Raw genomic sequence first — 24,696 nt, 5'->3', positions numbered from 1 at the left:
CACGATTGTTTGGGAACGATCCCAGTGTCTCCCTCCGTCGCCTAACAAGTGGTACTTTTGCTGCGCGGGGGATTCGTCGTCCAGGATAGATGGTTCAAGGCTGTGAATGAGGTCATTTTTTCTGAGACTTGACAAGCAGCGACAAGCGGTCTGCAGAGTGATCTTCTTCAGCTTCGCGGCTGCTGACACCGAGGTGTGACCCGGAAGAGGAGAGATGAAGAGTCAAGGGCAACTGGTGTAATCTCCTGTTAGGGAGGCCCAGCGCTTCCAGTTTTCGGATACTTGAAGAAGAGGTCACATCAGAACAAAGCCCGCTTTCCCCCTGAAGCGCGGCGAGATAACGGCAATAAGCCTTTCTCGAAAATGGACTGCTACTGCGACATAGCTAGTATTTGCGTTCTTTCGCCGTGACGGCATGACGGATGGCGGTCATATATCTGCGACCACCAACAGCGCGTTCGTATCGCCCATCCCATGTTTGTGTAACGGGACCATACAGGCACGACGGGCACAGCAGGGGAAGTCTTCCACATAATGTAATGGCAGGTAGGGAAGTTTGCAGCCGCAGTACAGTCGGGTGTTGCGTGTATGTTGCGGTCCGAGTGTCCCATACCGGATACCGAATTATGCTTGCGTTGTCATCCTCGTAGTGTCAGTTCTCTTGTATCGTCTCTGGCCGCGGCCATGGATGGACAAGACAAGGTCAAACATGCCGAACAAGAGATCCAGCCCAAAAAATAGGATGGATGTAGTCAGGGATTGAGTGAGCGGAGAGGGAACATTAGGGGACTCAAGGGAAGGGAGGTATACTCTTGGCTGCATTTGTGCAGTGAGGCATGACGAAAGCAACTGCAACTTTAATGCGTACGTACAACACTACTACTTGTGTACAGGCATGGGACCATGTGCACACGTGCACGCTTATTTTTTCGACAAAAACTGCAGAGGGAAGATCCCATGATGAATGCATAAAGAGTTCATCCTTATTCCTTCTCCTCATCAAAGGCTTCCCCTGGCGACCCTGGTTTACAGATCAATGCTGGAAAGTTTGTTAGCGTGTTACCCGCCCCACAACATGTAACAGGGGGGATTGCAAGCTTAGACACATCTATCTACGGCTTTTAATTGGCTGAAATCGCTTGATTTCGAGGAGAGAAAGAGTTGACAGACAATCCAGACAGCTCACACACACACACGGTTTTTTTCACCAGCCAAGGTGCCCAAATCACTAGAAACACTTGGACTTACCCTATAATTGGTAAGTTATAGGGTATTTACAGATCCCCTTCGCTTCCCTTGTCGAAAGCTGCTTACAAGTACCACGCTAACGAACTTTCCAGGGGTGAACTGTACTTGGCATGATTAGAAGGTCGCAAGAGGCCATTGGCAATGTAACTGGACGAGGACGGAACATGAAACATTTATGGATGCCGTGGTCGTCAGATCCCGAAGAAACGATGCGATGCCATTTACAGGCAGTTCCCGTTCAGTTCTCATTGCACTGAAAGGGACGAAACATCCAGGACCGGGCCACTAGGGCGGTCACGTTCTCGCCCGCATGCGATTTCGTGCGATGGGGAAAAGGAATGTGCAAGCCACACCAGAATTAGTCCAAGTGAATAGCTCGCGCCACACTTACACCAGGAACCCATGCTAATTGCACAGCGGAACTGAAATTGGGAGGAGGGGACCGGGACGGGAGTTAAAGGCAGCAAGTGCGGCTCCGCTTCTGCTTCGAGCTCAGGCTTCGGTCGGCGCCAGGCGCTTTCGAAATTCCCGGAACCATCACAATTAAGGCCCATGAGGCATGAGCCAACCAACGGAAGCTTCTTCCATTCCATTCGCAACCTCGCCGAATTCGGCCGGGATCGACACTTATCGCATCGAGATCGCTCCTTTTTCCCCTGTGTGATCTGTTACCTTGCCGGGCCTGTCTTTCCGCTTGTCTCGCTCCGTCATGCCGGTTTACTGCTCTCATTACTCCCCGTTACATACGTACCGTGACTCCGAAGAGACAAATGCCACAAGAAAAAGAACAAAAAAGAAAAAAAAAGTAGAATTAAGGGTTCACGAGATTTTGACACAGCACACAAAAGTTGCACGCCTTTGTCACTGCAGCGCCCCTACCCCTGTCCCCGTCCGCTCGATGCTGGTCTATGTAGTTCGGTCACACATGCCAAGCTCCAACTCTATCCAGAGTCAACGAGAACGACCAGAAACAAGCAGCTGTGCAAACACATAAAAGTTACATGGACCTTGATGGCCTGCCGGCCTTGAGGTTTGAGGGGGAAAATTGGAGATTGCCAGGAAGCTTGATGTTCGCAGCCTTGGCAGAAGGGTAGGTCCCGACTCCCGACCGGCATGGAGCCCCGCAGCATTCTCATTGGCGGCAACCTGATTGGGAATATGATAACATCATTCTCTTGGACCTAATTGCACTGCGACAAACTCTCGACTGTTTCCGGAACCGATCGACCAGTGCTTCCGCCGTGGTGGACAGTGATAGACAGGGCGACGGGAGCGGGTAGACGAGTAGTGTACCTAGTCAGAGTATCTCAACATGTGCCCTGGTCGACACTGGCACCATGAGGTTCATTGCCCGTGAAGTCCGTGTTGAGACAGGGCCTGGCAGTTGGCCGGCTTGAGATTTCCATTTGTCAAGATGCTCTGCCAGACATGTGCCCTACTCTGCCGCGGGCGGACAGGGAAAGCGAGCCGAGACGATAGCGGATGGACATTGAGCAAAAGTTATCACAAGCTGGATGGACGGGCACAACCGGCAGGGCGGGTAATTTTCTACGTTCGGCAGGTTGTTGCTCTCGTCGGCGGGCCATGCCATGCCATGCCCTCCCACACCTTTCCATTCAGTCCAATGTCAACCAGAGCACCGGGCACTAGAGACTGGATAGAAACCCGTGGATACGTATAACGTGCATCTTGGCAGGACTTGGAAGCAGTAAGAAGAAAAAAGCAAATGTTTTTCGGTATTCGTCCTAGTGAAAATCTTCCATCGAGCCATTCTCCTGTTTGCCGTCTTCCATGGTCCATCAAGCTGCTCTGTTTGTTCAGAACCGCAACAAGGAGCATTCGGCCAATCTCAGCCGCGGATGGACAACTTTCTCTGGGAGCGACTATACTTACTACGTAGCTGCACAGCACTGCCATCCTAGGTAGACGACTACCTGGACGACTACCTCCAAGATCATCACACCCGCCAAAACCCCGTCCATCTTCGCATACACTACATCGATACTGACCATCCGGGTCCTCGTCGTCAATTCTCGCATCGCATCGCATCGCATCGCATCTCATCGCAACCGCAACCGCAATTCCGGGTGTCTAGCAAAAAAAAAACGCGACCTTTCCACATCTCCAATATCCATGATCCCGGGAATTGGATCCGATTGATCGAGAACGGCCCCCCCGCTCCAAGCTCAGCTCTCCAAGTCGCAATCCCGGTTTTTGCTGCTTTTTTTTTTTTTTTTTTTTTTTTTTTTCTTTCTTTCCACTGCCCGGCCTGACCGACGCCGCCAAGGCCCGTTAACGAGCATCGTCCGATACCCGAATGGACCCCCGCCAGACGCTCACCTGTCGTCCCCCAAGTCTCCAGTCCTTCTTTAATTGACGTCCTCCCCCGGCGCATCGGACGGCCTGCGAGTGCCTGTGACGAACTGCACGGCCGGCCACCTGGCTCATATGAGACGGCGTTCCTCCAGAGCCCTGGAGCCCAAGACCTCTGATTCATCCATCCACTATCCAATCACTAGTACATATACATAAACACCAATTGGTGTCCCGCGGCCGGTACCTGGAACCTGGACCTGGATCTGTTCTGTCCCTATGCCTGTCTTGTGGTGTCCTGGATGCTGAAAGCACATTGCACATTAGCGAGATTGTCCCAGTCTCGCTTCAAGAACTAAAGAAAGAAACGAGCAAGGAAGCCAATTCTGGAACAACACAACAAACCCGCCCACGCACCCCCCCTTTTGGCGGTCAAAGATACCACAAGCAAGGAGCCAAACAGCTGGAGCCGCCAAAGCTCCTTCTTTTGTGGCCCAATATCAAAAACACGAAGCCAAAACGGATACCCAATATCCCTTATTACATATCGCTGTCATTACTGTCGCCCGCTTCCCGTGCTGCCTCCGTTACCGCCGTTACAACCCCCCCTTCAAGCCCTAGTCTCCCCCCCCCAAGTCCCAACTCTCCCGCCGCTGAACTACTGGCTGGACTGGACTGGTGGAGGCACCGATACCGTCATCGTGGATGGGCCTGATCGGACGGGGTTCGCTGGGAACCACGATGCCGGTCTCCATATTTCCAGTGGATTCGAGGCGCAGGAGGAAATCCCTCCTGTTACCATTAAAGACCGACTCGGATGGGTCTGGATCGAACCGTTCCGCGGCCAGCCCTGTCGCCACTATCCCGAGTTCACCGGCCAGTTCTTCCTCCGTCACCGTCGAGGGGGACCACAAGCTGTTCTCCCTTTCCAACCTCAGCCACAGGACAAAAAGGTCTCACAGCAGCCGGGACTCGTCCGTATTCGAGTACAGCGTCACCGGCCCTGCCCCCGGCAACAACAATAACAACAACAATAACAAGAACAACAACAATAACAACCATCATAGCAACAGCACCAGCAGCAACAGCAGCGCCAACCATAACCCGCGACCCTTGAGCTTCTCACATCGGCGCAAACTGTCAAAGTCACGGCCTGTCTCGGCCCCCTTCGAGGTGATGAATCGCCGAAGCTCCGGCTTCTCGGACGACTATAGTCGCATGTCAGTCGCCGACACTCTAAGCACATGCACAACAACTCCGGCCGCTATCGAATGGAAGTCCCAGGATGTCGAGGGCTTTTCGGCTCTCGAGACCGACACCAAACTCTTAACGACAAAGACGCCTTACCTTGTCGTCACCGCAGATTATCTCGTCAAGGTTAAGAACCGCGCCGATGTCTTCTCCCTGTTCCCTCAGCTTCAGAGCGATGGCCAACGACCAGCGAGCTTGGGCCCCCCGCCAGAACCTGTCCTCGTCATCCCGACTACCTCGATTGTATCCGTATTTGTGGCCGAGAGCACCAAACCGTCCTTTGGTCTAGAAGTATGGTGGAAGGCACAATCCGGGGTCTCCTTCCTTCATACCACCTTCTACTTTGACCTTCCTACCGACAGAGATGAGCAACTATACAATGTTGTTCAGACGATCCGAGGGCCCCATATCGAGGACGAGGATTTTGCGCGTCGCTCGGTCGAGGTATCCGAGCTCATCAGGACGATTCAAGAAACCGAGGAGCCCAAGTTTATCAACCATAATCTGCAAATATTTCCCGTAGTACCACGAGGCATCACCCGAAAGGAGTCTGGCTTCAAGCAAGAGGATGACCCCAAGAAGCCACAGGAAAGCCCCGCTTTCTACCTGGTCATTGGACCTCATCTCTGTTATTTTATTGAGCTGCAGAGGGGCAAGAACGGCGACCTGGTTTGCAAGCACAAGACTTTTGGTCTAGTAACTCTGGAACTCTTCAAGGCCGACTGGACCATCCACCAAGAAAGATTCAACATCACCTTCCGGTAAGAACACCTAACCATTGTCTTAGCTTTGAAAGGCCCTCATCTCACTGACGTGTATCTAGGGATCCATTCCAACCACCAGTCACGCTGGAACTCGCGAGTCGCTATTACCGCCACATCATTCGCGACTTTTGTGCTGTCGACCGCTTTCTGAAGCCCGCATGGCCGCAAATCTGGCAGAGCCGTGAGATCTTCCACGTTACTGGACTCAAGGAGACACATCTCGTTACCGCTGGCGAGGACTTTGGAAGCGTCAAGAGAACCCTGGATGCCTATCTAGCAGCATACCGATGCCCCGCGGTCGATTGGGAAATCAACTGGAAGACCAAGTTCGCCCCCGAGTTTCGCCTACTGCCCGCCAAGGATGGAAACAGCTACTCACCACTTCAACTGCTGGCTGTCTTGCGCGCCTTGAGATACAATGACTACTTCAACTCGCTGTCGTTCCGTGATGTCGACCTGGGTGTGCTGTGGAGCGTGAGCGATCAGCATGCGAGACGGGGAAATGTTGCCTGGCTGAGCCGGACTTGTAAGTTTGCCGGCTTGATTATCCTTAACCGTTATTGATCACTGACTTTGTTCCCATAGTGGTTGCACTGGGGACTGAGGAAATCGAGATCCTCAATATCAGCCCTGTATTGCACCAGGAATTCCATGCGCTTGCCTTTTGCTCGGAAAACATTCGCCAGATCGACTTCACCAATGCTTCCAAGTCTTATCCCAACAAGGTCTCAACGAGCGGACAAGATACGCCCAGCCTTCAGTTCCTCACGCCCGTTCTAGAGCTGCTCAAGGCCGGCATCACACGATGCAATCGTCTGATTCTTGCCGGTAACCTGCTGCTGCAACCCGATCTTGCTGAGCTGGCTGTGGCACTGAAAGCTGCCCCTATTCAGGCGCTGGATGTTTCCTATTGTGGCTTGGATGACATGAGTCTGCGAGACTTGATCATCACACCCCTTCTGGATGGACCTCGGATGGTGCAGCTCCTGGATTTGTCCGGCAACCCCGGGCGCGTGGCGTGTCAAACCGTTCCTGATCTGCTATACAGTCTTTCGGATCTGAGGGAGCTGAACCTTGCTGGTAGCCTTCGGGGAGAAATGGCTGGACCATTGCTCCCCATCGAGGCACTTGAGAATCTCCCGGGCCTGGAACTACTTGATGTTTCGAACTATGCGCTCAATCTCCCTACTTTGCGCGAGATTGAAGAGTTTCTGACATTGAGAGGTTCCAAAATTGACAACCAGGTTCCTGTGCGATTCCGCAAATTGGTACTGAACCGATGCGCCATCACTGGAACTAAAGCCGCCAGACTATTCAACGCCATTGGCGTGAACCACGGACTTTATCTCTGTCTCAACGGCAACCCTGTCGAGGAGGGAATCGATGCTTTGTGCGATGCCATTCGTCAATCACAGACCCCGGCCGGTTTGAGCATGGAGATGATTGAGTTTCGGGAAGAAAGTCACTACCTGTCATTGATCAAAGCGCTCACAGACACCAGATATATCACCTCGTTGAGCCTTCTCGGAACTGCGCCCTCAACCCCGTCTCAAGGTACCTGCAGTCGCGAAGCCATTCGGGTATTCGAGCGTTTCTTCGCCGAAAACAGGTCGATCCGTTATCTGGACATCTCCGGCTTCAGCGGTAAACTCGACGATGGACAGCTCGCCAAGGGATTCGGTCGGTCCCTTATCGGTTTGACGCGCAACAAGACTCTGACCTACCTCAGAATCCGGAACCAGAACCTACATGAGGACGCAGGAATTTTGGGCAAGGTGATCAGTGAAAACAGACAGTTGATGCTGTTTGACTGCCAGGATAACAAATTCAACTGCACCAGTTTCCAATTCCTGGCACAGAGCATGCGGACGAACACCCAGATCATCGAGTTCCCCGTGGAGAGGAGGGAGAGGGACGCCATCTGGAAGAACACCCTACAGGGCTTGAACAGAGGTCCTTATGGTCAGATATTGACCAGCACCACGGGAACTGGTACGGTACCCACCAAGGGCAAAAAGGGGAAGAAGCACGAGAGCCACAAGTCTTTGTCCTTGAGCAAAGCGACGCAACATGCCGCGGCCAACGGCAGCAGCAACCTGAAGGATCCACTGAAGGAGCAGGAGATCATGCTTCGTACCGTGCTGACACGACTCTTCGATGAGCTCGACGGCTATCTCAGACGGAACCGCCATGCGCTCGAGGAAGCTTCCGGACAAGCGCTCGACTTTGATGGTCTTGCTTCTGACGGCCAGGAGGAGGTCTGGCCCGGTTCGCCTGTGGTCGTGGACGTTGAGAGTCCCCTCGACAACACGGGTAGAAACGCAGGAGATATGTCCCCTACCGAACAAGCAGCGGGAGGCCAAGGAGGACTGGCACCAGACACCGCAGCGATGCTCAAAGCACGTCGGGCAACTGTCCGCTCGTCTATGATCGCTTCCGGCAAATATAACATCGGAGCCTATCCCCCACCGCCCAGCCTGCCGCCACCCCCGATTCCATCCTTTTCGCTCTTCCCGGACATCAGCGAAACTACTCTCGATCCCGTGACCGAAGTTGACACACCCGTATTTGAGTTCCAGCGTGAACTGGGGCTGACCGCCGAGCCCGCCATTAACGGCAGCGGTGACGCAAACCCCATTCTCACAAACGAGATCAGCCGTAACAGCGGCATCTATGCCAACGGCACCGGCTACGGAAGCAGCGTAAACCTAAGCCACCACAGCGCCAGCAGCAGCCGTAGCGAGGACATCAGTCCCATGACGATGTCGGCCACGCCTAGCCCGCCCGCCACTGCGCCGCCGCCAATTCCGAGAGTTCCAGTCCCTAGCAGGAATAGCTCGTTCACGCCGCCGTCTCCGCCGACTATGGCCGGCAACAGCGGATACCTAAGCCACCACAGCGCCAGCAGCAGCCGCAGCGAGGACATTAGCCCCATGACGATGCCGGCCACGCCTAGTCCGCCCGCCACTGCGCCGCCGGCGATTCCCAGGGTTCCGGTCTCTAGTAGAAATAGTTCTTTCATGCCGCCGGCGCCACCTACTATGGCTCCGCCACCACCGCCTAGGCCTGTGTCGAGTTCTACGTTGGCATCCGCATCAGCACCGGATGTACTGGAGTCGACGGCCGCCAACAAGAGGGGAGGCATTATTGGTGTGAATGAAGAAGATTCCGCTCTTGTCAAGCTGCTCAGGGATTTTAAAGCTACTGGCTTTGCCTGATCTGTTCACATCTTCACATCCACCAACATCTACCCATGATAATCCGCGCAATTTTGCGGAACTGGATGGTTCTCAAGTTGCATAATAAGCGGATTACAATAAAGAAACACCAAATTACTGTTCCTGGTGTGGGAGTCGGACAGTCACTGTACATACCAAAAAACACACCACCATTTCATTTTCACATACACATCATTGGCAGGGGAGTGAGCGTCGCTGAGACCCACGAGGGAAATTGCTCCGTCGAGTTTTCCTACTATATCTTTTACTACTACTACTACCACTACTACGACTACTACTGCAGTGTGTTTTTGATACCCCATACATACATACATACTTACATACATACATACATACATATACATATATATATATATATATATATATATATTGTACAGGCTAAGCAGGCAGACTAATTGAGCAAGCGAGCGGGTGGATGAGCACCCTGTGGAAGGGATGGTAGAAGGGAACAAGTGGGGTTTGATTCAGCGTGGTTGGATAACAGTTCTCCTTGGAAGGAAAAGGAAGTGGGGAAAAAGAAGGCTGTATATACAGAAGACGTACGATGAAATTGGTGGCTAGGGTGCGTATGTGGAGCGTATATGGAGGATAAAGAAGGATGGAAAGAAAGCAAGAAAGGGAACTGATTGAAAAGAAAGGCATTATTGAAAAGGTCGACTGGTCGGTCGGTCGGCTAATGGGGTATGGCAAGGCATAGTCGGTGGGTCGGTTAGGACGGCATGCATTGTATGTGGTTGAGTTAAAGGTATCATATGGATTGGAAAGGGACGGAAGGAAGGTTATCTCCAGGATAGGATAGGATAGGAGTACTAGGATAAAGGATACAGGAAATGTGATACTGGATAACATGCTCGACCACGGTTCAAGTTGTTGGTGAGGCGTCTTGTCTATGGGGTGGTTTGTGATGGTGAACTGGAACAAGGCTTGTTGATATCATCTGTTGACTGTCGCCGATAGTTCTGCTGCATATCGGTTTCAAGTTTGTGACCACAGCTACTGGGCCCAATTCATCAGCAGCTCATCTGAGAGACCTGGTAGTTGAAGGTTATAGGGAGTATCCGAATATGTATGGACAGGCAAGGGTGTAAATCTATAGACGGGGAGACGAGAAAGTACAGGTCTTGTACCTTAACGTCTCTTCACCTCTCTCTTCACTACCTCCATTCGATTCCAACAGTTCCCTTTACAGCCAACCCCCCGTCCGGCGCCTCAATCCACACATCAACCCTCTCGCTGCGTGCACCCAGACTCAAGCCTAAGCCCGCCTTGTCGCTACTCTTCTTCTTCTCTCTGTTCGGCAACAACCTCACGCAAACCTTCATCTCCTCACCTACAAACAGCGGGCGGAGATTTTTGTACTCTATACTTGCAATCTCCCACCACCGCTTTCTCTTTTTTCTTCCATCCGCTGTTTCTTCTTCTTCTTCTTCTTCTTCCCCCGGCGGCGGGATAAACAACCTCTCCTTAATCACCTCGGAGACTCCAGCAGCAGTCCCAGTCCCAGTCCCAACCGATGAGTCTGTCGTCGTATCAACACCTGTCCCAGCAGCCCTGTTCAAAAATCCCTCCACCCCTCTCAACATAATCACCAACGTCAACGGCCCATGCACCAACCGCTCTTGATACCCCTCCACCTCTCTCGCGTACAGCGGGTCCAAGTGGATAGCGTGCGCGTTGAATGTTAGCGCGGAGAACTGAAAGAGCAAAGTGGCGTCTGGCGTCATTTTAAACGAGAAATCGGGTTGGTGGGGGACGCGGATGATCCTCGCTGGAGCTGGAGCTGGACCTGGAGCTGGTACGGAACTAAGTTTCTGTTGGGGATGATGGTTTGGGTTTGGGTTTGGGAAAGGGTCGCTGCGCTCGGCGTCGTCGTCGTCGTCGGGGCGCTTCTCACGAAGGAAGACGAGGCGGCGGAGTTCAGAAATTACGCCTTCTTCTTTGCGCTCTTTGTGGGTGGTGGTGGTGGGGGTTGTTGATGATGATGATGATGATGATGAGCCCTTGATGACATCTGCTACCACCCTTTCGATTTCCTTCGATCTTGTCTCCGGCGGGAAAGCGATATACCGCCTCCAAACATCCACATACACTTTCTGATCCTGCTCCTTCTTCCCGCTGTTCCCAACAACCTGCAAAACAGGCGCCCCTAGCGTCTCAACACAAACTGTCTTCCTCCCGTCCATCTTGAATTGTTGTTGTTGTTGTTGTTGCTCCCCGTCCGGACCCCCTTTGCCAAAGTCAATCCTCCCGCCCGCCCACATCCTCCTCGTAAAGGGACTTCCAGGGCAATGGTCGGCGTCTGTACCGTCGGGGAAGAGCAAGTGGGGAGGGGTTTGGAGGGGGTAGTAAATCAGGTGATACCCCGGCGGTAGCTCGTTGTTTTCCTGGTTAGGCCATGGGAATATGGACTTGTTGGGGGAGGGGGGCTGAGCGTTAAAGCCCTGGGGAAGACAAATGCTCGGCAGGTGGGAAGATAAAGCGAGAGAGAGCAAATGGGATTGAGTTGGGTGGAGGGTGTCGGGGATGAGTTTGGGTGGGATGAGGGAGAGGGTTGTCGTGGCGGTTTGGAGATAGGTTTCGGGGTTGAAGGTCGATTGAGGTTGGGATTGGGATTGGGAGGAAAGAGGTGATGGGGGAATGCCCTTTTCGGAGGAGTATGGTCTTATGTGACTGCCATGGTGGGTTGTTATTCTTATTATAGTTGTGGAAAGGCGAGTTGCCGAGAGGACATGGTGGGTGAGGAACCTCTTTGTTGTTATGGCTCTGATGGTTGTGGTTTTCGTGGCGGGGGTGAAGAGCCTCATCGTGGCATCGGGACTGACTGTTATCCAGTTCAGCAGTTGGTGGAAGTTTTGGCAAAAAGGTGGTTCAGGTAGGACAAGATGATACTGGCTGAAAGTCATAAAGTCATGTAAGTCGTCACAGTCCCAGTGCTTCAATCTGTCATCCCCTCCGCCATCGACTGTGCTCTGCTTCACCTCAAACAGTCAGGCAAGTGACAACGTTCGTATGAAGTCCAACGTTGTCCAAGCAACGCAAAATCAACAAGACCCCGTTTGCCAAGCACCACTCATTTCGTACATAGTCAGTAATTCTCCGTAACATACACTGTAACTTACACATACCGTATTGTAACCGTCCCGTCGGCTATTCAAGTGTCGACATCGCTGCCATGTTCCGCCCCGCTTGTTCGCCCGGCCCATCCATCCAAATCCATATCCATATCCATATTATCCATCCCCTGGTCAACCACTAGCTTTGTGCACTTTGTGGTTTTGCCCCTGATCCCTTCCCCGAGAATGGATTCCAGCTCCGTCCGGATGCCATGGGACTTTCTAAAAAGCTTGGCCCTTTGAAGGTTTCCCACTTCCCAGAATACGTGGTCTTGGTGTTTCTTGGTAACATCTCGGCCATGATTATGATTTGGTAACCGTTGAATAAGTGAAACCAGACCGCACAATGTTTACCCCTGACCCTGTTTCCGCATATGGACGGGAGTCAGCGGGAGGATCCAAAGAAAGAAGCAAAACGTCTTGTTTTCCTTGGCATTCACTCCCGCTGCGAGGATTCGACAAAAGTTGTTGTTTGTCCTTCTTGGACTGTAACCAGTGATGTTATTGATGATGTTTTTGGTTCACTTGCCCTAAATGCCATGTATTTTTCTCTAGCCTTCGTCATGTCCATGTGGTTTTTTTTGTCTTCTTCTCTCCGAGACTTGGGCCTTGAACCTGTCCAGCCCGACTCCCAATCCCTAATTATTGACTCGTTCTTGTCTTTGATTGATCTGCCACTTCCTGTACCTTTGCCATCGATCCCCTCACGGTGTGATCTCTTGGAATCTATAATCGCCAAAAACACAGAACATCTAGATGACTTTGAAAATCCATGTCTCCCATCGTGTCTACCCCTGACTCTTTCTTTCGCGTCTATGGGTCAGTGGGAAATGGACCGACTGACAAGTATTACGCGCTAGCACGCAAGCAGGACAAAAGCAGCACAGATGATTTGTGTGCAACGGAAGAAATGGTATGTGATGTAAAAAAAAGAGGAGGCCACCAGTCAAAGTCCCGGTTCCAGTACAATGCTATACTTGAGAAAGCGAAAGAGGCCCCTCCATCCGCCCATGAAAACTTGCGGTGGTCTGGTCCGAAGAAAAGACGCACACACAATGCGGTAAGTAAAAACAAAAACGAGGGTCGAAAAGGGCAGTTAAATCAGTTACGGCGAGCCCTTGGCCCGAACTGAAAATGCATGCATGAGTGCTCCAAACTCCTATGCTGGCCAAACGCGAAACGAGGCATGATGTCATTACCTGAGATCTCTGCCGCCCACCCATCCCATCCCATCCGTCCATCCATCCATTCATCCATCCAAATCATTCCCATCTTTCAGCTGCTCCTATCCTTCCTATTCTTCTTATCCTTCCCCCCATCTCTTGCCTCTCTTACCATCAGTACAAACAAACGAGAGGCTTTTTTTTGGGGGGGGGGGGGGGGGGGGTTGTTGTAGTATGTAAGTAGGTGACTGTCGTCGCTGTGCTAGGTCAAGATGACGATCCTAGCATCGTTCGCTCGAAAATTTAAGGGTAAACGTTTCTTTTCTCATTCCTATGAGAAATGAATAGCCCTAAATCTCCATACGAAATCATGCGCGCAATCCCGCCAGACGGTGACGTGATGCCCTTGCGAGTTCCCGAGGTGGGTCTAGAACATCAACTACGGGCCCGCCTGACGGAGTGTTGTTAAAGGCCCTCCTCTCCGGCCTTGCAAAGTTTTATCTCACGACCCCATTCGGACTTGAGAACTTGTGACGCCGTAATTCTACGAGATGGATTCGGGTCCAATATCGAGTAGATGACGTTCCTGCAACGTGCCTGGATTGATGACGGTCAGTTCTGCGTCGGTGATGAACCCGAGAAAACGTAATCCAACTTACCCTGTGTAACGACTCTATCGGTTGGTAGCCCTCCTCGTCCCGACGACCTTCTAGGTACCTAGCGTAGAACTCGTCGTCGTCCTTCTTAGCCACCCTCCACAAATGGCGACCAGTCCTCATGGCCATGTAAATGACGCCGCAAGCCCACACATCGACAGCGCGAGCATCGAACTCTTTGTCGATATATTCCTCGGGTGCAATGTACGGGGCAGAGCCACACAGACCGGAAACCATATGCGCGTCGTTCTCCCAAGCCATACGAAAGCATTCGCCATTGCCAAAGTCGGTGATCTTGAGGGCACCGTGGGTGGTGAGGAGGAGGTTCTCGGGCTTCAGGTCACGGTGAGCAACACCCATCTCGTGCATGTACTCGACACCACGCATCATTTGCTTGAAGAAGCAGTCCGCCTCCTGAACCTCGAGTTTTCCGGCGGCAAGGACAAGCGTGTAAAGATCGCCTCCAGCACAGAATTCCATCACCTCGCAAAAATCCCCCTTGGCGTCCTTAATAAGGTCAAGGGTGTGAATCACGTTGGGATGTCTGAGGGAAGAGGAGATGCAGAACTCGGCAGTCAAGCGTTTGCTATACTTCTTTTCCGTTTCCTCGGGCCTGCGGCGGAATTCCTTGACGGCAAAAAGCTTCTCTCCGAGACCATTCTCCAGTTTCTTGTGCGAGATCCTCACGATACCAAAGGCTCCACGGCCAATGATCTCCTGGCATTTGCCGTACTTTTCGACGAGAGTGGTAGGCGCAGTGCTTACGCCCTTCTTCTCTGCCGTGGCAAGACCATCCTTTTCTTGCTTGAGAGTGTCGACCCAGCTGGAAACCAAAGACAGGTCGTTTTCGGGGGCTGGCTGTTCAATCTTCCTGCCGAGAAAGCCCTTGATCATATCGGTTAGCTTCTCCTGGCGGCGACTGGACTTCAGGTGGTGCTCGTGACCGCCTTGGGCCTCGGGGATAAGGACGAAGCGTGAAGGCGGCGCATTGCCGTTCGTCTTGGCCTTGGCATCGGTGATGGACATCTTGCGCTGAGGGACCGGCTTCGAGCCCGCCGACGGCGGCGGGGATGGAGCTGTGCTGCGGTTACCCGGGGTGGTGTTTCTCGAGGTAGCTGCATCTGCTGCAGCAGCAACGCGACCGGGGTCTTTTGTCGAGAACATGCGAGTCAAGCGGTCCTTGACCGAAGCCTTTTCCGAAGGCTTGGGCAATTGCTCGGCAGAGCTGGTCGGGACGGGGTGGCCGTTCTGGGCAGCAAGATGCGGGGATCTCGAGGAAAGGTCGAAGGACTTGATGGACGACGTCTGTGAAGGTGAAGTGCGCTGCGAAGACGCAGACTTGGCGTCTGAGGTGCTGCTCGCCATGGTTGCAGATTTCCGAGGGGGACGGGTTCCGGGTCGCTCGGTGGGTGTGATTGGGGGGGGGGAGGGCCAGTGCTCTTGTGGTTGTCTGTTTTTGCGCGGGGCGGCGGCTGGTCGCTGCTTGTAGCTGTTGCTCCGACTGCCGGAACTGTAGCCGAAGGAATATAGCGCTGTACGGCGGTCAAGCGAGGTCGATGGTGGCAGTCGTCAGTCGCTGGGCAAGCGGTGCACCAAGCGACACGGGCGAGCGCGGGATGAGGTAGGGTCGAAAGTCTTGGGTCAGGTTAACGAGTAGGTAGGTAGGCTTGTTGGGGTTTCGTCGTCTGGGGGGAGGGTCGTCCACTGCGCTTATGCAGGGAACAGCGAGGGTGGCGGCTTGCGCGCCTTGAATGAGTGGGCAGAAGCCCGGACTTGGACCCTTTAGGCCTTCAAAACGGCAGGGTATTGTCGAGGCGATGAACCTCTGTCTGGATTGCGAGAAGGACTCAATCTCCTTTATAAAAGCCGCGATAGGGCTGGCACACCTGGCGAGGCCGAAAAGTGAGAAAAAAAAAATCAAGAGGCCGAATCCAGGTTGAGCGGAGCGGAGAAATCGAGAGCGAGTGCCGTGCGCTCGGTGCGGGCTGCGCGCCAGTGGATGGATGATGGGACTGTGGAGGAGCCAGTCGCAGTGCGGGCAACAACGAGTGGGTGTTGCGCAATGTGTGCCCTTAGTGTTTTTTTTGGTTTTTTTTTTTTTTACCCTCTTCCACTTCGAGTAGGTTCTGGTTGTGCAGTGGGTGGTGTACGGTGCCAACTCGAGTGGGCTCGCTACAGTACTGCAGCATTAAGTACTGCGTACTGGTCCGGCGAATGACTGATTGGTGGAGATAGAGGGTGAGGTGAATGGACCCGACGGGACCTGATGGAGCCCGGCCAGGAAGTGAAGTGGACTGTAGCCTGGGTGGGTGTGCGGGCCCTGGTGCTGCGTGACAGAGTGGAGCCAGAGGCAAAGGCACGCCGCGAAAGGTACCCCAAACACGTTCCGCTGTTACGTAGCTCGCCGTGGTAGTGTAAAATAGGTTTTCAAGGTTTTCAGACCTGCCTGGTTCGGATGCGTTCCGTCGTTTGTCGCCAAGCTGTGTGTGTTTCTCTTTCGCTCGTCTCTGTTCCAGTCACTGGTCGACGACGCGCTGAAGTGCAAGGCTGTTGATATTGGCGCCTTGTTGGAATGGATAGGTAGGTAGTTGTTAGTACAACTCGAGAAGCGTGGCAGACCTGGACTGTTGTAGTTGGCGGACGGCAATCATGGTGAAGATGTATGGCTATGGGTGTGGATGGTTTGATCATGCGAGTTGTGTCGGCTCCGACGTCGAATAGATGGAAATTCAGTTCCTTGTTCCTGTTCCTGAGACTGCCGTCTTGAGTGGCAGAGACAATGAAAAGGAAGGTGAAAGAGAGAGAGTAAAGGGTCGGTATTTCCAGGATTGGATCGATCGCCAGAATCAACCAAACAATGGAAAAAAAAATCCAAGCGAGAGCACGGCAGGAGATGCCCTGGCGCTCCTGCTTGGCCACCCAGCTGCCACGGCAGACCGCAAACTGCAGACCGCAGAGAGCCTGAGGCAAAAGTGCTCGGCTGATGGTGACGGGAGGGGGGCAAGATGGGAAGCAGTGACTGAGATAACAATAGCAAATGATAGCGGTTGAGCGAGAGAGGGACTGGACGCTTTTAAACACAAGGGCCTGATATGTCCAAAGTGTACTCGGCGGCTGGATCAATGCAGATGATCATCCTGCCAGGCTGAGTAATAGATGTTCAGACCGCACTGCTGCAGCTAAGGCGGAAAAGTGTGGCAGATGGCAGGTATCGACTTGGGGTTCGTTTGTTACTCAAGGTCGCGTATGGATGGGCGGCGTACAGTGAAGGTAGGCGAGAGGATGAATGATGACCAGCAGAATCCGGGACATGAGAAAAAAAAAAGGCGGCTGAGAGAGCCAAAGTGAGGCTTGCGGCCAAGAGTCTTGTTCTATTTGTGTCTCCAAGGTCATCCACCCTTGAGACCGGCTCCTGGCTAAGATTAAGGAGAAATCGAGAGTCCGTGAGGGAAACTGACAAGAGAGCTTCTAGGCTGAGGAATGGAAGCTCGGGCGCGGTAGAAGATGGGTGGTGTAGCGTGACAGAACGAAACAAAGAAAGAAGCAGAGCCGTGTAAGAGATCAAGAGAGGGCAAGGGCGGAAGGGGAGCCAGGGATGGGAGATATATACCTGATCTCCAACATGAGGATGGATACATCAGGATGGAATACATATACAAGTCTCTACTTGGCTTTACCAGAGTAGACGTATACAGACAAACAAAGAGATACGGCAGGGAAAAAGCCCCAAACAAGGCCGCCATGTCCATTCCGTTCTCGCATTCCACTCCATTCTACTTACGCTGCCCATCACGATAGCAGCAGCCAATTGTCCTGTACGAGTTAGCTAATATTATGGTGATGAAGGCGGCTAACCTTTTGACAAAACCTGCCTTGGCTCCACTGCAACAGTAGCTGTCAAAACAACCAGCTAATTGATTCATCCGAGTAGGACCCCAGGGTCTACATGTGGGTGTCTTTATAAATGTACCAGCAGTCCTTACACTGTCAATCTCAATGCAACAGCGGCCACTCCACAAGAGGAAGTTCGATCTTTTGTACATGGTTGCGTATATCAGATTTGTAGCCTCTTTTATCAGAGGTTTTAGAGTTTTGAGACTGTCACGGTGGATCGCATGGGTATCTCTTTCTACGGACACTGTACGTGGTCTGTAACGGTAACGCTGAAACGGTGAAACGGTACGGGTAGTACTTACCCATCGTGCACTACAGGTAGCGGGGCATGAGATTTTTGTGGAAACCTCAACATATGTACCTACCTAGTGAACTACGTACAAAAGTATGCCAGGCTCTTCAATACCTACCTCTACTTAGTACCCATATGAGCGTAATTGCGCCTATGAACCTGCGAACTCTCTTCGGCCACGTTCTGGAACGTCCCTGGAAGCTCAGCAAAAATGCTGATAATCATTCTTCTCCTCCTGCGTGTTATTAACTGTACCTCCTGTACTCTCGGTACTGTATGTACGTATCATGCAGTTTGGGACGCCGAGTGGGGCTGTTCTCCATCCCTGGTCGAAGCCGAGCTCGTGCTGCCGTACTACACCAAAAAAGAAGACATCCTCATCTCCCGTCAACGCTCGGTTTCGTCAAGGTTCCGGGAACCAGGAAACATCCAAGGGTGAAGAGCGTATGAGCACTGCTGCTTTTGAGAGTGGAATGGAATGACTGTGGCTCTCGCCGTCACCATCATCCGCCGCTATGAAACTACAACAAGTGGAGGGTACGACGATCCTTGAAAGCACTACAGGCACGATGGAGCTTACCTCTACAGCGGACAAGATTGATCACTAATTCTTCTTCATTACTTGCTGTTACTGTCTTGGAAACCGAACCAGCCAAGCAATCCCAAGCTCTCAGCTCCAAGCCTCAACCTTCATAGTGAACAGGATCGAAGCGGCTGGATCCTCCGGTTTAGACTGCTTGTCTTACAAATACGATGCCCTGTCTAACATGGTGACCTTCTATTTGTTCGTCACAGTAAATGATTACTTTGCCAATCCCCTTCTCATGTCTGTTCGGTGTCCGGCGGTCTGCCTTCCAATAATTTGACAGACTTGTGTTCAAAATGATGTCCGTCCAGCTTGGCAAAGGAACCATCGATACGTTACACTCCAACTGAACCCTGGTACTTTGATAGACAATTTTCCCTTAGTCTGCAGTTTGGTTCGGTGGACTTTGGTAATGCACGTCCTAGAAAAACGCTGGAATTGTTTCCTTTTTGGGTGTTCAAATTGCCTTTAGAGCCGCTTTTGCAACTCTTCCTCTACCCTAGGTAGTGTTGTTACATTCTCTAGATCGCCCATATCTCCCCGGTTCAAACGAAGCTAATTTCCTACAGGTTCTCCATCCGCTTTTGCGTCATCTGAATTTCTACGAGACTTTCCAAGAGTCTTGTCTTGTCTTCTGCAAGAGCCATCAGTGGACACTTGGTGGACCTGCCGTGGGACTGGTAGGCGGGCGGCCTCCCATTTCCTGTTGAGGTTGGCATCCGAGAATACTGTTGCGACTGCTACCTACCTAGGTACCTACCTACCTAGGTACCTACCTACCTGCCTACCTACCTACCTACGGTTGCCCCCTTCCCTTCGCCCTTCAAGTCGACTGGCTGATCCCACACTTACAGTAATGTCCCCTGTTAATGCAAGCCCCCCCCCCCCCTTTTTGCAAGCACATAGGAACCGACCCATCAGATGCAACCGATTTTAGCGGCCCGGCTTCCCAGTCTTGTATGTAAGCGAGGAATCCCTTCATGCAAACAATGCTAGGTAAGAATTCGACCTGTTCCTCATACAGCCGGAATTAGTTGCATCAACAAGGGACATTACCGTAGAAGCCGTTGTGGGCGGATGCGGGGCCGATCGAATCTCATTTCAGGCTTGTGATAATGCCCGAGCGCCAGAAGAAGAAGGCCGACGATCTGGCGGTTTCTGGCCACTTACGGAGCAAAGTGGTCTTCTCGCGGCCTGCACCCGGGTTTCGGTTTTGCTCTCCCGATTAGCGGGCCTCGCAGGCGTGATGAAACATCACCTCACTTCCTTTTTTCCTCTTCCTCCCCACCAGAGAGATGGCATCAGCGAGCCGACATGTCGTGAATGGATATCAACTCGCTGAAAGAATCCCCATGCCTACCTAGGTAGTCATGTTCTCCATCTTCATGGTACTTCATCTCGGGAGTTTCGTGTCAGACGTCTGTATGGAATTGCGCGCTGGCTACCTAGAGACAGCAAGATAAGTAAGCAACATAACATCACCTCTTCCTCAGTTATTATACTATGAGGCATTTTCACCTCGTCTCATTCCACATACCTATCAAATCGTGGTCTCAACGTCCTGCGGCCTCCCTTGTCACTAGGCAAGTATCCGGCTTTTGCCCCAAGCCCCTCTCGCCGCATCACTGTAGTCCCTCTCCCACTACACATACATGCCGCCTGCTATGTAGGTATTATTTCCTGTCACCAATCCGTATTCTCTCTCATCAGCAGCTTCTCATAACCTCATATCTGTGCCCACTATTGGTCGCTCATCAGGCCTGTCCCTGAGCTGATGAACTGGCGCTGCAACCTGCATTGGCCTGCGGGGTTGCGCCGCTGCAGTCTCTTTCGGCAAACATTCACCTTTACATGTCAGCCTTCGTCAACCTACCAGCCGAGGACGATACCTTACGTGATTTATCCTCGGGGGGATACGTTATGTGGCAGCTGGGGAGCTCTACACTACACTAGGAGCTATCGCTAAAGCTTTCTGGCCTCTTCTCTGTCATTCCAGCAAAAGTAAAGATACATGTCTACAACCGAGGGATACCGCAGCAGTCATGCACCCGAGTTATACACACCAGCTTTTCCTTTCACGAACCACGGCATGTTTCCTATTCAAAGAACCCCATTCCGCTTTGTGGCTTTTTCAGATACGGTATAGTGCACTCATGTACACTAGGGACTCACGGCAGGTTCTCGGCATCAGATGTATGTATGTAACCGTTTCTCGCAGGATGATACACAGTTTGCAGAGGTATAGACACAGTGAGTGAACAGGGTGCTTGAGAGCCTCCTTTTCTTCATTCCTCACGACCTTTTTTTCTCTTTCTCTCTCTTCTGACCCTGCAGCAGCCGAAAGGAAAAAGTGACGCCCCCGTAGCGGTGTGCCAAAGCCACCATGTACGAGAAGACCCGATTATGGATTACTGCGTCAAGCCCTCTTACCTCACCTTTGAAAAGGCTGGAAAACTGCTGCCAAGGTTTCTAAATCACGTACCAAGACTTCTTGGTTGCCAGGTAGCCGGACCGCAGGATTGGGTTGTTTGGGTTGGGTACTCAGCCAGAGCCGCATCTTTTACGAAGATGGGTACCAAGAAGGTAGAACGGACACCCATCATGACGCCTTTGTCTATGCTCGCAACTCGAAACTCTTGGAGCACCTGGAAGTGCATACCTCCCATTTGGCCCTTTGATGTTCACCAAAAAATCCGCCGCCGTCCTCAAGGTACTCAGGGAATCAAGTCATCGGATTATTCCTGGAACGCTCTTGTTGATAAGGTAGGTGATCTCATCACGTACACAGTTCCCATCCACGCTGACAGGTGTCACAAGTCACAACCTGTAGACAGACAAAACAGTCCATTGCCTATCAGCGCCTGTGCCGCATGTCTCAACGCCAGGTAGGTAGGGTATGTGGAGAGTGTCTTGCAGGGCTCGACATCGTCTCAGCTCACGCAACATGCATCCCTATGTATATCTCTTAGCAAAAAGCTACCGCGAAGACCGCCTTGATCGACATGAGCGTAGGGCCCAGAAAATTTCTTGGTGGTACTGTGCTCACGACAGATTTTCGACGATCTTGACGATCAAACACACTCAGGCAGTGTGGGCAACACATGTGCTGGGAACGATAGACAAACGTTGGTTGTAGAAGATGGTGGGGTAAGGAGGGGGGAAGAAGAAAACGACAAAACAGGTAGGGGCACTGAGTCCTCTACACTAAGGTAAGTACCACACTACTATGTATGTGATTGCTCATGGAGGGGAAGAAGACCCCTTGCTTGTCATTTCGGAATTGAGACGCTAAACTGCCATTCGGTTCGGGGCATGACTTTGACAGTACCGGTGGTACCGGCAATACCACTGCACCAAGCCTTCTGCTGCCGCTGCTCTTCTTCCCTTGTCACAACGAAACACTTCCACACGTGGCGGTGATACGCACATGTTCTGGTCATCATTTATACTACTTTCGTCGATAACGCACAAGGGGACAAATTGTTTGAATTACCGATATGTTCCGTACGGGTCATGTTTATGCGAATGATGGGGGCACGGCAACAGACGCCAGGTAGGTTGCCGTCCTTGGCAGGCTTCCGTGGACACCCATCTATGTACATGCACTGACTGGATCTGCGCTAGCACTAGGTAAGCACAGTCAGTATACTATGTATATTACCCTCGCCATTTTCTCAGGTGTTCAAGGATTACCCAGTGTTGATTATTTGTTGAACATGACAACTTGGGAAAACATAGGACTGGTGTCATCAACAGCAACGCTGACATTGCCTAGCTTATTGTATGAACTGGGCTACTACACTACTACCTACCCATGTGCACCTTAGACGCTGTCAAAGGGAATCTTTCCATCCGTATTTCATATCTCGTCTTGAACCCTTTCAGCGTACCCTCCTAAGCCGTCCCATCTATCCCAGCTCCCGATTCATATTTTTTTACCCCGACCGTCCATCCGATATGTAACCGCAACCCAAGACTTCCAAGATTTGCAGCCACCGACTTGGCAAAAGCTTGTATTGCTCATGAAACTCCTACTATGTATTTCCAAGCCTTTTTTTTTTTTTTGCCAAGTTGAATGGACCCTTTCTTGTTGAGGCCTCCAACGGCTTCCCTTTGAACTCCGTTGTTTCGAGACCTTTTTTTTTTCTTGTCCTCCGTCATTATCGGAACACCTTCGATCCTTTTGATTATTTTATCTTTGGACAACGGGAGGAAACGGGGATCCCATGTGTCACGGCAGTGCAGTGTAGCCGTCTTGGTAGTCTGGGCATTCTTTCTGGTTACGTCAATGGTATGTAAAGTACATACATCTACGGATGTGCCGCGCAGGTTCCATTCACGGCTTCGGGCCTTGTGAAGCGTTTATTTGATCTCTGTCCCAGCTGCGGCCTCGAAAGCTCACAAACGGTGCACTCTCCTGCCTACATGTATGGGCGCACTAAACCGCAGAAGTCCTGTTGCGAAAAAAATTAAAAAAAAAAAAAAAAATTAAAAAAAAAATTCAACACTCCCCTCGGCGCAAACGATTCAATGTCTGGTTGGCCTTCATCTTCATGGTCTCTCTGTCGCTTTGCTATCATCAACGTAAACCACACAGAACAGTCTGACCTTTGCTAACAATAATACCACCCCCCGCTCCTTTTTGCCTGTGAACGTGATACAACCCCTCTCTCTATCGCCGAGCAGACTGAACGATGTCAATCACTCGCCCTTTTCGCGAGAATAAATAGCACAAAGGTTCCTATGCTTATAAAAGAGAATGCAAGCATATTCGAAGTGATATTGGGGTCCATTCATTGCCTTGTATGCACGCATACGATGTTCACATTCCACATGGGAAACGCCATGCACATACATAACGCAACCGATCACGCGAGTGTGCATTAGCCACTCCTGCTGGGATCTTCTTTGGAACCGGAGACCTAGTAGTTGCATGGGATAAGGAGAAGCTGAGTACACGGTCGTAAAGCGTTCCGGCGTAGTATAGTACTTTTATCATCCATGGTTGGCAGCCTCGGCAGAGTCTTTTGGGGAAGGAACCTCCCCTAATAGGTAAATGTGTCATCCATGTACATTGGAAGCAGCGGTGAAGAAAAGGATAAGGTAGGATGGAGTGTGTCGCTTCATACCGTTATTACCCTCCTTGCCTTGCGGATGGTTACCTACACTACCTATTTACCAGCCTCAACTTAAAAGGCCATCCTAAGGTCCCTTGGGGCTTTTCAGTGTCTTCAAGTCTCTCGACCTCGCACAAGGTGTGGTTTACTGTGTCAAAATACATCTTATACCCTCTCGAAAGAAAGAATTACAATCACTTTGACGCCCAGCTGTTCTAGCAGCTTTGAACTCGGACTTGATAGATAGACCACACAGCAATGGCTTACGTATCTCAACCCTTACCTGATTCTTGCCTTCAACACTACCTAGTTTCTTATGAACCCCCCAACTATTTTGGAGGTAGCTATGCGTACCAGCACTATCGACTTCAACATGACGGGTGTAACAATTAATAAAACAGCGGGCGAACTATCGAAGAAAGACTTATCAAAGGGCAAAGACAGCACAAAAAATCGGCATCATTAATACACTTGGAGGTCAAGTGACTGACTGAATGATTGGTGGGAACATGGTTAATGTTTCGGGTGCGCCAACCGAGAGAGAGATCGAACGAGCAGTTGAGGAGGGAGGGGGTTAGAGCGAGGGGGCAAGAACCTAACTCCTGCACTGCACCCAAAAGATAGGTGCGTTACACACGAGCGAACACCCAGTCGGCAGAATATTCGGTAATATCGATGTGTGTACAGAGATGGAACTTCTCGTGAGATATCAATAAGGAGGGAAGCAGTAACCTTAAAGTCGTGCGGGGGAACATGGGAAACTGAAAAGGGGATAGAAGGAAGGAGTGGATGAACTTGAACTTGAAGTCTCGCTTGTCCTCACTAGGTTGTCCTACACACTGCATTGACTGGAGGTAACTACATATGGTAGGCATTCACTTCACGCCAGTGAATTAGTTAGTTACGCTGATGCAGAGTCCAAGGACTTGAGATGAAAACTCACCTCAAAGTAAGTATTTCTCGACAGGCAAAAGAGTGTAAAAACACGAGCTAAGAAAATACGAAGTAGAAAAAGAAAATATTTTCAAAGGTCTCAAAAACCCATGGCTTGATCCCTACA

The 24,696-nt window shown here is 51.5% G+C and overlaps 3 protein-coding genes and 1 non-coding gene across 4 annotated transcripts; 1 reads left to right on the top strand and 3 right to left on the bottom strand.

The window, feature by feature from the left end:
- Positions 1 to 1,968: 1,968 nt before the first annotated feature.
- NCU14108 lies at positions 1,969 to 2,924 on the bottom strand. Its single transcript, XR_897849.1, has one exon. It is a non-coding gene; the product is annotated as a ncrg36 (non-coding RNA).
- Positions 2,925 to 3,505: 581 nt separating this feature from the next.
- On the top strand, positions 3,506 to 9,669 carry NCU06181 (hypothetical protein). The gene is made up of 3 exons (XM_957900.2): positions 3,506 to 5,573; positions 5,636 to 6,102; positions 6,162 to 9,669. The coding sequence occupies exons 1-3, from the start codon at positions 4,267 to 4,269 to the stop codon at positions 8,792 to 8,794; spliced, it is 4,407 nt and encodes a 1,468-aa protein (XP_962993.2). The 5' UTR covers positions 3,506 to 4,266; the 3' UTR covers positions 8,795 to 9,669.
- Positions 9,670 to 9,787: 118 nt separating this feature from the next.
- NCU06180 (hypothetical protein) lies at positions 9,788 to 11,812 on the bottom strand. Its single transcript, XM_957899.2, has one exon. It carries the CDS (start codon positions 11,716 to 11,718, stop codon positions 9,970 to 9,972), a length of 1,749 nt encoding a protein of 582 aa, XP_962992.2. The 5' UTR covers positions 11,719 to 11,812; the 3' UTR covers positions 9,788 to 9,969.
- Positions 11,813 to 12,402: 590 nt separating this feature from the next.
- Positions 12,403 to 17,366, bottom strand: stk-5 (serine/threonine protein kinase-5). Its single transcript, XM_957898.2, has 2 exons — positions 13,751 to 17,366; positions 12,403 to 13,688 (listed from the first exon to the last, which is right to left on the bottom strand). Exons 1-2 carry the CDS (start codon positions 15,110 to 15,112, stop codon positions 13,557 to 13,559), a joined length of 1,494 nt encoding a protein of 497 aa, XP_962991.1. The 5' UTR covers positions 15,113 to 17,366; the 3' UTR covers positions 12,403 to 13,556.
- Between the last annotated feature and the right edge of the window lie 7,330 nt (positions 17,367 to 24,696).

Source organism: Neurospora crassa, linkage group III (genome assembly GCF_000182925.2).
Source record: "Neurospora crassa OR74A linkage group III, whole genome shotgun sequence".
Taxonomy (NCBI): domain Eukaryota; kingdom Fungi; phylum Ascomycota; class Sordariomycetes; order Sordariales; family Sordariaceae; genus Neurospora; species Neurospora crassa.
Note: the sequence above shows the minus strand (reverse complement) of the source record. Positions and strands in the feature narration are given on the sequence as shown.